Genomic DNA, 13,767 nt, shown 5'->3' with positions numbered 1-13,767 from the left:
GGTGTGTCGATATACCCCTTCGAACTCATCGTAAATTTCCCGAATGGTCGGGGAATGGCTTCTTTCTGATTCGTCAGAATTAGGAGCCGAGGCTTTCCCTCTGCCGACCACGTTGATAGTGACCTGAGGATATTCAGCTTCAGAAACCTTCTTCTTCTGATGACGTCGTCGCTTGGTAGGTCTTGCGATATTAGTCAGTCTATTGAACACAGACTTGCGAGGCTCAGGGGTACAACAGTAGCATTCGGAAAGAACTGCTGAAATAAGTCGCTCACAATGGCATGAATGAGCTATTTGTTGCATTGGTTTCTCCCTAGAGAGTAATTCTCGCAAATCAGAGACTTGAGAGTAATTCCTCTTCGAAAATAAGACCCCCTACCCTTGAGTGGGAGAGACTGGTTCTTGGCGGACCACATCGCGTTCTGGAGTCGAAACGCGAGGGTCGCGTTGTGATTTATAAACACCATGCTTTGGCCTGCGTTTAATTGATGAAACAGACCTCTTAGGGTCCTGTTTTATTTGGACACACTCATGGGGTGCGTTTTTATCTTTAACAGTACTGTGTTTTGGATGGACAACGCACCACTGAGGGTCATGTTTAAGCTGTATCACTCGAGGCTCATAGTGAGGCTCATTGCCGCGAAGTATGCGTTCTGGAGTAGGAACGCCATTTTTGGGCGGGGCTTCAAAAACACAATCCTCGCATTGAACCAGGGATCGGTTTTCTCGAAGATGCGCTCGTCGAATGGATCTTCTCCGTCTTCGAGCGGTGTTCTTCTTGGCTTGTTCCAGAGCCTTGGTCGTGACGTCGTCGGCGTTGATTGGATTTTCCTCCGTCATAGGCCTCTTACAACCCATTACATGCTATGTTGAGATGGGTGTGGAATCTTCAACTTGTAGAGCGAGTTTAAGGCCTTGGCCAAAGGAGAGGGCTTTCTTTGGTGTCTCTATAGTAGTTACGACCTCCTTAGAGATTTTGCGGGTATCGCGCCTAGCTCTAGGGCTAAGCGACCCAGAGGAGAGGGCCTCCTCGTACTTGGCTTGGTCGAATTCTACAATGAGAGTTTCGACCGTCGTTACCCAGAGGAGAGGGCCTCCTCGTACTTGGCTTGGTCGAATTCTACAATGAGAGTTTCGACCGTCGTTCTAGCGAGGTGGACGTCAGATTGCGCCACCACTTCTTCATCAGAGAAGCTAGTCCCCAGCGGAGTCGCCATCTTTTGTTTGTGAAAAAATTTGTAATAATGAAAGAACTGTATCTGATTTTATTCTCTCTAACTGCTTAGAAAAAGAATGATTACAACTCTCTCAACTCTCGATTACAATTTGAATTCCTGATTACAAAAGAAAAGAGAATTGATCTGAATTCTCTCCTTTGTTTAAATCTGGGTTCTTCACGGTAGCGATGAGATGCCTCCCTCGAATGTTTGCGTCGAGTTTGCTTCTCGTTGACGATCCGAACGTCTCAACTCACTGGAACAAATGACTTGTATGGTTGAATTACTCAAGAACTCTCCACGAGTGTTGTACCTCGGAATGAGTAACAAACTCTAGTAAGAACAGAGTTGTTTGAACCGAAATAATTCGGTTAATAAGCCAAGTATCAGATATCTAGAAATCTTCTGTTTATTGAAGATCGTGCCTCCAGATTCCCTCCTCCGGATCTGATCTCCAAAAATCCAATCTCGAACTCTGTTGAGTTTGTTGATATTTATAGGGAGATTAGGGGTGTAACTGCCCCCATAATCCGCGCCTAAATGAGGGTTTAGTTGCCCCATTAATCGGGTATAACAACCCACGTAAACCACTCCTCAGATCATGGGTGAGGAACGGTTTTCGAAACTGTATGGATCATGTTTGAATGAGTCAGAACCTTGACTTGCGTTCTGGTATAGATCCCGTGCTTGAACGCAGTATCTGGAAGTGCGTTCTGCAGCGGTTTGGAGATGATGGAGCTGCGTTCTGTAGCGGTTTGAAGCTGTGTTCTGCAGAGGATAGAGCTGCGTTCTGCAGCGGTTTGAAGCTGCGTTCTGCAGCGGATGGAGCTGCGTTCTGTAGCGGTTTGAAGCTGCATTCTGGAGCTGATGGAGCTGCGTTTCTGCAGTGGTTTGAAGCTGCGTTCTGCAACGGATGGAGCTGCGTTCTGCAGCGGTTTGAAGCTGCGTTCTGGAGATGATGGAGCTGCGTTTTGCACTTTTTATCTTTATTTATGGATGACACCAATGACCATTCGAGAAGGCCCTTTTCAGGCCATTTGTGACAATTGAGGCATCTCAATAATGCTCTATCAACTGCGGATGGCTTTAACCATGCGCTTCTCAGCATGTTGAATATTTGCCCACAGCTCTCTAGATCTTCCCGCTTTTCTAAAATCATTACACTGCTCATCAGCGTCTCTAATAGTTGCTAATATAATATTAGTCATGTTGTTGTCGTAGCCATCAAGATCAATCATCTCACATATGAGATTGCATTCATGTTTGCAGTGGATGAAGCCGCGTTGGCAGCCTTCGGAGGCTGCGTTTGCGGCTGAACGTGGGCTGCGTTGGCAGCTTTTGGAGCTGCATTGGCAGCTTTTGGAGCTGCGTTTGCGTTGTTTGCAGCCAGGTTTGACCGGCGTTTCGCGAATTGGTGTTATGTCTTGATGATGGTACGCAGGGAGGACTTCTACGTCTTGGTTTGAAGAGACCATCGATTTGTAGTCTCTTTCTGTTAGAGCGTTGTAAAGATCGTCATTTTGTAATCTTTGCTTTAGCTCTTTGATATATGAGAGTCGTTAGATTGCAACTCCCGATGTTGATTATGAAGGTTGTTGATTGGAGCTTTCATCAGTTGTTGTAAAGGTCGTCAGATTGTAACCTTCATCGATCTATGTGAAAGTCTTTAAATTGTAGTCTTTTGGAAGTCGTCAGACTGTAACTTCTATCATCAGTGTTTGATGGGGAATCAGCTATCTATTATTATTTTTAGACAGCCTACAATCATCCTTTGGTGTTTGAGCTTTAACTCATCTCTCTCTCTCTCTCTCTCTCTCTCTCTCTCTCTCTTGTCATCTAGAGAAGTTTTTCTAAACTCTTATCTAGATATTCTCTCTCTCTCTCTCTCTCTCTCTCTCTCTCTTGTCATCTAGAGAAGTTTTTCTAAACTCTTATCTAGATATTTATTTGTTTGATTTTTATTTCCATAAGCTAGAACTTATTTGAGTTTAGATTTATTTTGATTATACTCATTGTTCACACATAACCTATTGAGCTTATTGTATTTGTATACACAATATTATTTGGGGTTGTGGGATTGTGACTTTGAGTGTGGGCTTAATTGTGTTCTCATCTATTATAGATAACAAATTTGTATTTGTAAGCTAAATTATGAGTTACACTTTGTAATACACTTGTACACCAAGAGGAGTGTGTGATGAGAGACGGGTCATTCCAAGAGGAGTGGGGTAGGTGGTAATACCTAGAGGTAGGTTGTAATTCCTAACACTTGAGGGAGACACGGGCTAGAGATAAACACTTGAGATGGTAGTGAGTGTGATTACAAGAGTGTGAGATTGTAAAGTTTTCGGTGAACTAGAAAACTGATTTTGAGGTGTAAACATTATTCAGGTGAGCATAGAAAACCCGGTTGTGATAGTGGAGATCTCCTCGAGGTGAGGAGTGGAGACATAGGTCATGGGGACCAAACTCCGTGATCATATCGTTTGTTTGCGTTTGTCATTGGCATTCGTTTATATTCGTGCTTATATTTTATATCGCCTTTGTCAATTGCTTACTATTTATATTGCCCTATCTCTTTAGTAGTTTGTTTACCCTTGTGTTACTTATATATCCTTGAACATATAAATGTAATATACCATTCTTGCTAGAATATATTTGTTAATTAGTTTTAATTGGTATAAAATCAGATTAGATTAGTATAAACTCTATTCACCCTCCTCTAGGGTTCTTTCCTAGTGGTATTAGGGTGTTTTCAGCATGTGCACGGCGCCTTTGAATACGTTCCTTATGGATTGAACGATTCCTTTTGACAAGGATCCATTCTTCCATCAATGGTTTAGAGGATTTGTCAATAACAGGCTATTGAAGTAATACGGTTGCTTGACGCCTCTTGGACTCCAAGTTTGCGCAATATTGAACCCCGTTGATTTGTTCCAATGCCTTGGCGATTTGATGAGCTTAGCATTAGCGTCGTCTCTGACAAGCCCTCTTCATTAGAGTTGGCGTACTTTGGTTAAACAACTCTTTGACCGGAGAGGAGTTGTGACGAGCGGAGTCACTTGTAGTCTTCATTGGTGAATATGCCTCCTTCAAAGACGATATCTTTTCACACTTGCAGGGAGAGAGGATTTTGACGAAGACGAGGAGAAATATTCCTCGAACTTGACTTCGTCAAACTCGTACTCGACCACTGAATCAACCAGGATCTTGATATTTGGTTGTGACACGGCAATCTCGGCAACGAGACTGTTGGCTCCCACTGTGGTCGCCAGCGTGTTTGCGTCAAAAGTTGTTTTCATTGTTGTATCCATTACATGTTTATCGATTACATATTCAAAGTAAAATTAGTCTTTTTATAAGACTTTCTTACATAATGAAAAAATATAACTCTCTAGAAATACACGAGGACGTTTATCACCCGCTACTTACGTGAGATCTTTACCTGTGTCGGGGATGCTTTTATCCGTGGACTGTCGTGGATCAGATCCGGTTGATAGTATGAAAGTTTAATGCTCTTTCTTCATAAAAGAAACAATCACAGAAGTAAATAATCTCAACAAAGTGAGATTACTACTCTTCTCGAGATCAAAACAAAGTCTAAATAATCTCAACAAAGTGAGATTACTACTCTTCTCGAGATCAAAACAAAGTCTGATATCAAGGAATGATGAAACGAGCCTCAGATCCGAGATTACTACTCTTCTCGAGATCAAAACAAAGTCTGATATCAAGGAATGATGAAACGAGCCTCAGATCATTCGATAGCTCACTCTTTATGCTAGAGTTTGCCAAAATCTGCTAGTCCTCCTTTGAAATTCTTGGTTCACTCTCCAATTTGATAGCACATCGTCTCTAATTTTAGATCCTCTGTGTGTAGGGGCCCAAGTCTTATATTTATAGGCTCCGCATGTAGTGTTTTAAGATAGGAATTGATGATTTGACCTTGTCCTTAGTTAATAACCGCTTAACCATATTTAGGGATGATCCCAAGGTAGTTAGGGAGACAGTAAAATGATCAAATCCTGAGAAAACTATCAAAAACACATTTTGAGAACTTCTGGGCGCGAGACAGTTCGGGGTGTCTCGCACATGTGCAAGACAGTTTGTACTATCTTCGGTATTTTGGATTTAATTATCTCGTCTAACCTCGAAATGAGGTAATTCAAGTTGTGTTGGAAAGATGACGAATATGCATACAACTTTTGTTTGACCTTCTCTAGAATTAAATCACATCATGGTCGAAATGTGCGAGACACCATTGGTGTCTCGCAGGTGCGAAACAGTCTAGGCTGTCTTGGGTATTTTAGCTCTAACTCTCTCGTCCGATCTCGAAATAAGATGATTCAAGATGTATTGGAAATCTGACGAAGATACCTACAACTCCCCATAGGCGAGACACACATGATGTGGGCAAGAGACACATGGTGTTTCGCCCCTTTTGGGCGAAACACAGCTCCTGGCAGAGTTGTTTCTTAATTATTTTATCGTTTAGCGTGTTACGTTGACTCGTACGCTTTGCGAACTCGCTTCATGCATTTGTTAACTTATCTACAACATTGGATAATCCTATTTAATTTAGATAACAACATTCATCATCTTCTCTTCGTCTCGAGCTACGTGCGGGGACCTATAGATAATTTTTGACGCCTACATGCACCTGCGTCAGTATCTCCCTCGCGTGAGGTTCCTATTGCTCTTCATCGAGGAAAACGTCCACATGTCATGCCTGCATAGTATGCTTCAGTTACTTTCTATTCATCTATCTTTCATAATTTTCTTACTGTCATTCATACTACAGTTGAGCCAAAGTCCTTTTAAGAGCCCGTTTAATTTCCACAGTGGCGACATGCTATGGCTGAGGAATTTTAGGCCTTTCAGCAAACACATACCTAGGATATTGTTCCTTGTCCCCCTAACATCTTTATAGTTGGCAGTAAATGGGTTTATAAGGTCAAGTATTGTCCTGATGGTACCATTGAACGTCGAAAATCTCATTTAGTAGCTTGAGGTTTTACTCAGCAACAAGGTATTGATTATGAGGAGACCTTTATTCCTGTTGCTCAGACGCCCACCGTTCGTACTCTTCTTGCGGTCGTTACTGCTCATTGTTAGCCCTTATATCAGATGGATGTGATACGAGTTGCCGTGCGAGAACCTTTAATCGCGAAATTATCAAAGGTGGGTTGAGAAGAGGATAATAGAAACACAAGAATAATTCAGTATGTGGCAAAGGAAAATACCCTCTCTAGATTATGAGTATGAAAAGATTACAATCATTCTCTCATAATCTCACTAGAATCGAGAACAAACTCTCAATTCTCTCTAAACCCTAATCTCTCTTGATTAGAATCTCTCTTTTTTACATCTGATTTTATCTAGATCAAAACTGATCTCTCTTGACCTAATCTCTTTAGATCTACATCTCTAACCATCTCTTCTGTTTAGAAACCCTAAACAATCTCTTATATAGGTGTAACAACATGGATGACAAAGTGGTAAATAACCAAGCTCAAACCCCACAGGAATTCGTGCAAACAGAAACCCAAACGAACCAGGAAACCGTCAATGAGTCGACTCATATGCATATATGAGTCGACTCATGACACATGGGTCGACTCATACAGTGATGAGTCGACTGGTCAGAGACTTTTAACAAAACGGCTGGGTTTCATGAGTCGACTTATGACAGGCATGAGTCGACTCAACCTGATGAGTCGACTCATGACTGTTATGAGTCGACTCACGGGCTAAAAACTGGATGCTTCGATTCTTTGATTTGTCGTCTCGTTCCACACTTCAACCTGCGTTCCACTGTGTTCTTTTATACCTTTATTCTTATGCTATTATAAGAATCATCTATCTTCAAGTTTCCATGAGGATCGCTAAATTCCAAAGAGAAGATACACCTGTATCATGGGTCCCTCCTTTAGGAACTTGAAGTCCCGTTCAAGTTAGAACTTCAGGTGAGGAAACTTGTGAGCTCCTCCTTCCCTGTTAAACCACTTAACCTTGCTAGGAACCTGACCTTGACGTCCAATGAGAAACGACTCCTTCGTCCCCCCGCCTTGTTATGGTCGTCTTCTGCTCCAACATGTAATCTTCCTTCTGCGGCTCCTCTCTATCAAACCATAAGTCTGCAACATGCGGCAAGATCACCTTGTCGTTACCTTCATCATCTTTTTCTTCCTTAATTTTTGGACTCCTTCCAATGAAATAAGGATCTCGCCTAGCTTCTTGTATTATGACCGAGTCAGGACCATACATAGGATGCTCCCTTCACAGGATCTGATCGCTCTGATACCAACTTGATACGAGTCGTGGTGCGAGCACCTTTGATCTCGAAATTATCAAAGGTGGGTTGAGAAGCGGATGATAAAAACACATGAATAATTCAGTATGTGGTGAAAGAAAATACCCTCTCTAGATTATGAGTATGAAAAGATTACAATCATTCTCTCACAATCTCACTAGAATCTAGAACAAACTCTCAATTCTCTCTAAACCCTAATCTCTCTTGATTAGAATCTCTCTTTTTACATCTGATTTTCTCTAGATCAAAACTGATCTCTCTTAGACCTAATCTCCTTAGATCTACATCTCTAACCATCTCTTCTGTTTAGAAACCCTAAACAATCTCTTATATAGGTGTAACAACGTGGATGACAAAGTGGTAAATAACCAAGTCCAAACCCCACAGGAATTCGTGCAAATAGAAACCCAAATGAACTAGGAAACCGTCGATGAGTCGACTCATGTGCATATATGAGTCGACTTATGACACATGGGTCGACTCATACAGTGATGAGTCGACTGGTCAGAGACTTTTGACAAAACAGTTAAGTTTCATGAGTCGACTTATGACAGACATGAGTCGACTCAACCTGATGAGTCGACTCATGACTGTTATGAGTCGACTCACGGGCTGAAAACTGGATCCTTCGATTCTTCGATTCACCGTCTCGTTCCACACTTTAACCTGCGTTCCACTGTGTTGTTTTACACCTCTATTCTTATGCTATTATGAGAATCATCTATCCTCAAGTTCCCATGAGGATTGTTAAGTTCCAAAGAGAAGATACACCCGTATCAGGATGTTAAAAATGCTTTTTCTCCATGGCTTTTTATCTGAGACAATATATATGCAACCGCCTCCAGGGTCTAATATTTCTCCAGAACATGTATGTCTCCTTCGCTGTGCTATTTATGGTCTCAAGCAGGCACTCCACGCTTGGTTTGAGTGTTTTCACGATATCGTGCTCAAGGCGGGCTTTATGGAAAGCCATCAAGATGCTTCTCTGTTTGTTCGCACTACATCACGTGATAGAGTTTTATTATTTATCTATGTAGATGACATGATCATTACAGGTGATGATGTAGCTGATATACAGTACGCAAAATCTCAGTTGCAACAACAGTTCCACATGAAGGATCTTGGATCTCTTCGGTATTTTCTTGGTCTAGAAATTTCTCAAGGCCCGCGGGGCGTACTACTGTCTCAACAGAAGTATCTCTCGGATATTCTAGATCGAGTTGAGCTAACTGACGATACGACTATCGATACTCTACTCTAACAGAATGTCAAACTTCGCTCTACTGATGATGAGCCTCTATCTGATCCTACCCGATATCGACATCTTGTTAGCCAGCTGATCTATCTGTGCATCTCTCGATCAGATATCTCTCATGCTGTAGCATTGTCAGTCAATTTATTAGTGCCCCATGTTCTGTACACTATGCTGTCTTATTATGGATTCTTCGGTATCTTCGGGGTACTAGCACTCGCTTTCTTCTGTTTCCTGCTACATCCAAGTTAGAGCTTTGTGTATATTTTAATGTTGATTGGGCTGGTGATCTCACTACCAGGAAGTATACCATAGGTTATTATATATTTCTTGGGGATTCCCTAATTTCCTGACGGAGTAATAAATAAGATGATGTTGCTCTTTCCAGCACCGAGGCAGAGTATCGTGCAATGTCCACAATAGCAAAGAGATTATTCATCTTCGTCGTCTTCTTCGTGATTTTTGTATTTTTGTTTCGACTCCTACTCCTCTATACTGTGATAATAAGAGTGCCATCCAGATTGCTAATAATCCAATATTTCATTAGAGGACCAAACACATTGAGATCGACGCTCATTTTTTCCGTCAACAAGTTATCAAGGATAAGACAATTCTGCTTTCTCATGTGTCATCCTCCGACGAGTTTGCAGATTTCTTCACAAAGGCCTTACCTGTTCATCGGTTCTAGTTTCTTGTACGCAAACTCACTTTGTTTGATCCAACATGAGTTTGAGGGGGACTGTTGATAATAGTGTTAGTAGTGGGTTTTTAGTCCCACATTGATTGTGATAACACACCTCACCCTCCTCTAGTTGTATAATGTGCACACTCAATATTCAACTTAAGGAAAATTTATCCAAGACTCTCTCTTACTTTAACAGGAGTCTTAATCATTAGAACATGTCATTTGATGGAGCAAATATGCAATAGTCATAGTCCCTCACCCTTTAGGTTTAAGGTACAAAATTTATATACTTTTTAAAAGTAGACGTACTTTCGGTATACTATTAATGCAATAGATTGAGTGAAATACTCTTGGTGATATTAATGACTTGCAATCACTCACTTTACCATTGACTATTTCAACATGAAACAAAGATGGAAAGTTAATGGTGTCCCTTCATTATTTTCCATTGAATAGGGAGATCCCTTCTCAAGAAATTAATTAAGTCACATTATTTGCATGTTATAATAAAAACACATACAATTAGCGCATATATTCACTCATCTGTATTTTCTTCCTTCTTAACCTACTAATAAAACACATTTAAAAAAAAAGAACAGAAATTTTTCGGAAGAGGATTATGAGTATCACAAAATCTTGAGAATTCCAAGAAGAAAAACAACTATTATATTCTCCACTATTTGAACTTGTCATAGAATAAACCTTAAACACGAATCTTGCAGCTGCAATTACCCTTTGGACCCTTTGACCACTTGAACATGTAACTGTATGGAAAATTAAGCTCATGACCACTCATATATTTCCTGTTATTAGAAATTAAAGAAGGATCCCTTCTCAAAGTATTAATTACGTCAAACCTTTACAGGATGTAACAAAAACTAATACAAGGCAAATCTGAACTAGCTCATAACTAATCTCAAATAAGCGTTAGAACAGCTGGTCCAATGCATCTAATTTGTCTCCAACCAATCAAATTCTCCTAATTAAATCATGCATTAATTAACACATGGCTACCCCCACTTCCATAAGCCTTACTACATATACAACCTCATGAACTCAGACTCAAGTACTCAACCAAATCCTACATTAATTGGAGAAAAATATATTATGGAGGAAGTGAGGGTTGTAATAGTAGGAGCTGGTCCGTCGGGGATAGCAACTGCGGGATGCCTCGCGGTTCACGAGATTCCGTCGGTGATAATTGAGAGGGACGATTGTATTGCTTCTCTTTGGAGGAAACGGACCTACGATCGACTTCACCTCCATTTGGCTAAGGAGTTCTGCCAGTTACCTCACTTCCCTTATGGCTCTGAAACTCCGAGTTACATCTCTAAGGATGGATTTATTAAGTATCTTGATGATTACGTAGAGAAGTTTGAGTTAAGGCCAAAGTTTAAACATGAGGTAACTTTCTTCATTTTTTATACAGAAAAGTTTTGACAGTTAAGCCCTCCTTTTTCATGTTAAATAGTGTTTAATTAGAAGGTTTTCGGTTATAGGTCCTTTTAACTCTTCTTTATTTTGTTGTTCAAAAGATGGGGTTTTAAAAGAAAGTCTCAGATGTGAATATGGATGTGTCAATTTATGTGCGCTCTTTTGTCTTTTAGCTAGAGTTTGAATCCTGTTTTCTTAGATTTTCTGTAGTTTGGTGTTGTTTCCTTGTTTTTGTTTGGTGGTAGTTGCCATTTTTATAATATAACTAGATGGGTGAGAGCCTAATATTTGATTCTTTTCTTTTTTTCAACGAATTTGTGACACTTGGATTTGTTGCTGACAATTTTTGTACGCTGAGTTCTTGTGTTGACAATTTTTTTGTGTCTGAATCTGTGCAATCAGTTTTTGTGCACTCTGTTTTCGTGCGTTCAGTTTCAAATCACTGCGATGAAATATTAAACAAGAAAATTTAAAAAAGCAACTCACAAAGTAGAGAGATGAATGTTAAGAAAAAGTTATCTTAGATAATTTTTAATGAATTTGATTACCACTCGTAGTCCAAAACAAGAAAAATCATTTTACAGCATTTTCTTTGGCAAAATATCAGAAAAGCCCCTTAACTTTTGAAGATTATTATATAATTCCCCATAACTTTCAAGATATCAGAAAACCCCCTAAAGTTGAGGAGGTATAATTTTACCTACCCATGTGAGAAATTGCGGTAACGCTGTTTGGAGTTTTTGTTGTTTTGTTGATAAAATCTTACAATTAAAGGGGGTTTTCTTGGTAACCCTTAGGGTCCTGATATTTTAAAAGTTATAAGGGGTTACTTAGTAATCGTCCAAAGTTAAGGGGGGGTTCTCCGATATTTAGCCTTTTTTCTTGTTTGTTATCACGTTGTTATGCTGTCAACAGGTGGAATCAGCCTCATTTGATGAAGAAGAAGGAAAATGGCGCTTAAAAGTAAGAAAACTTGATTCTGGAGAAGAAATCAATTATGCAACCAAATATCTTGTTGTTGCGAGTGGAGAAAATGATGAAATGTTCATGCCAGAGATCAATGGACTAGAGAGCTTTGAAGGAGAAGTCCTGCACTCTAGTCAATACCGTTCAGGTTTAAGGTTTAAGGAAAATAATGTTTTGGTTGTGGGCAGTGGAAACTCAGGAATGGAGATTGCTTTTGATCTCTGTAACCATGGAGCCAATGCTTCTATTGTTGTCCGTAGCCCGGTATAGTTTTCTAACACCATGACTAAAATACACTTGCTAAGATTTTCTTTCTCTGAAATCTTTCCTAAAAGCGCGAATCCTACTTTTCACTCGCAAAAATATAACCTGCATAATTTTACCCACCCATGTGAAAACTGTGATAACAGTATTCAGGGGAATTCTTCGACAAAACTTGAAAAACTAAAGGAGGGTTTTTAGATATTTTAAAAGTTATGGGGGGTTATCTGATAATTTTCCAAAATTAAGGGGGGTTTACTGATATTTAGCCTTAATTATAATTATCCTAACTAATACGTTCGATCTTCACTAAATTTTTTGGTTCTCCTCTTATTAGTATCTTTACAATTAGAATTCATTTAACTACTCTTATAATTAAGATTCATAAATGTTGATACCCATGAAGATTTAGTAAATTTTTATTATAATAAACACAGTTCCTATCTATAATTATCTTCTTTATGATTTTCTAGACAGAATATGAAACTAGCCATGTTAATCCCAGCCTCAAGTAAAAAATATCTTTTTTTTAATGGAAAAAAAATTTCAAGATACATCCAAAATTTTTGTTTTGCATGCAGCATGATGACAATGCGAAAACATTCAATAAAGAAATTGAGATCATATTCGTTCTGATGCAGTTACATTTGGTGAGCAGAGAAATATGGCACCTTGGAATGCTTTTGATGAGATTTTTGCCCCTGAGATTACTTGATGCTTTGGTGCTTTTCCTCTGCAATCTGAAGTTTGGGAATACATCAAAATATGGTATTCACAGGCCAAAAGAGGGACCTTTCTATTTGAAGACCTACACCCCCTTTTATCCTGTTATGGATGTTGGCACTTTCAGCAAGATCAAGTCAGGAGAAATCCAGGTAGCCTCCAAAAAAGAAGGGGGAGAAAAAAAAACATGTTTACATTTATGTGTACCATGTACAGCTATAGTTTAAGGAAAAAAAAAATATATTAACAATGTCTGCTGTAAAATGTTCTACAGGTACTGCCATCTTTGAAAAGCATAAAAGGTAACAATAATGTGGTATTTTCTGATGGAAAGGTGCTTACCTTTGATGCTATAGTTTTTGCAACTGGTTATAGGAGTACCATAAAACGTTGGCTCAAGGTATAATGGACTGCTATCTTCCTGTTTAGTTATTTTAATTTTATTGAAGATTATTTTATACCCTTAAGTTTGGTTTCTCTACTAAATCCTTATGTTTGATATTTTTTATTTTTGACTTTAATTCTTCAGAGTGATGATTATCTCCTTGGAGATGATGGGATGTGCAAGCTAAAGTATCCCAAGCATTGGAAAGGAAGAAATGGATTATATTGTGCCGGATTAATTGGGAAAGGAATTTATGGATCTGCTGAAGATGCGATTAACATAGCCAATGATATTAATGTTGCTTTAAAATGTTAGTCCAAATTATATATTTGGAGTTTGCTATTGGGAATAATCAGTAGAAGTTAATATATATGTTCCTGGAAAACTATTATGTTGTGGTTTATTTGAATTCAGATGAATATTTTCCTTTATTTTTATCTCGTTGAAATTATCATATGCAATTACTTGTTTTTACTGGTTGAGGGTAAAGATTCCTTTTTTTCCTTTTAAAAAATAGGGTCCTTAGCCCAT

At 39.2% G+C, this 13,767-nt stretch overlaps 1 protein-coding gene across 1 annotated transcript; it reads left to right on the top strand.

The window, feature by feature from the left end:
• On the top strand, window positions 10,569-13,551 carry LOC109847117 (probable indole-3-pyruvate monooxygenase YUCCA10). The gene is made up of 5 exons (XM_020416363.1): window positions 10,569-10,871; window positions 11,817-12,131; window positions 12,770-13,003; window positions 13,126-13,251; window positions 13,381-13,551. The coding sequence occupies exons 1-5, from the start codon at window positions 10,575-10,577 to the stop codon at window positions 13,549-13,551; spliced, it is 1,143 nt and encodes a 380-aa protein (XP_020271952.1). The 5' UTR covers window positions 10,569-10,574.

The sequence above is a fragment of the Asparagus officinalis genome, chromosome 7 (genome assembly GCF_001876935.1).
Source record: "Asparagus officinalis chromosome 7, Aspof.V1, whole genome shotgun sequence".
Taxonomy (NCBI): Eukaryota; Viridiplantae; Streptophyta; class Magnoliopsida; order Asparagales; family Asparagaceae; genus Asparagus; species Asparagus officinalis.
Note: the sequence above shows the minus strand (reverse complement) of the source record. Positions and strands in the feature narration are given on the sequence as shown.

What these genes read in the sequence shown, in the direction of transcription:
- LOC109847117 (XM_020416363.1), top strand. Translation starts at nt 10,575, where the DNA reads ATGGAGGAAGTGAGGGTTGTAATAGTAGGAGCTGGTCCGTCGGGGATA. An exon ending in CTATTGTTGTCCGTAGCCCG is followed by an intron (nt 12,132 to 12,769) that starts GTATAGTTTTCT and finishes GTTCTGATGCAG; the next exon opens with TTACATTTGGTGAGCAGAGA. An exon ending in CCATAAAACGTTGGCTCAAG is followed by an intron (nt 13,252 to 13,380) that starts GTATAATGGACT and finishes TTAATTCTTCAG; the next exon opens with AGTGATGATTATCTCCTTGG.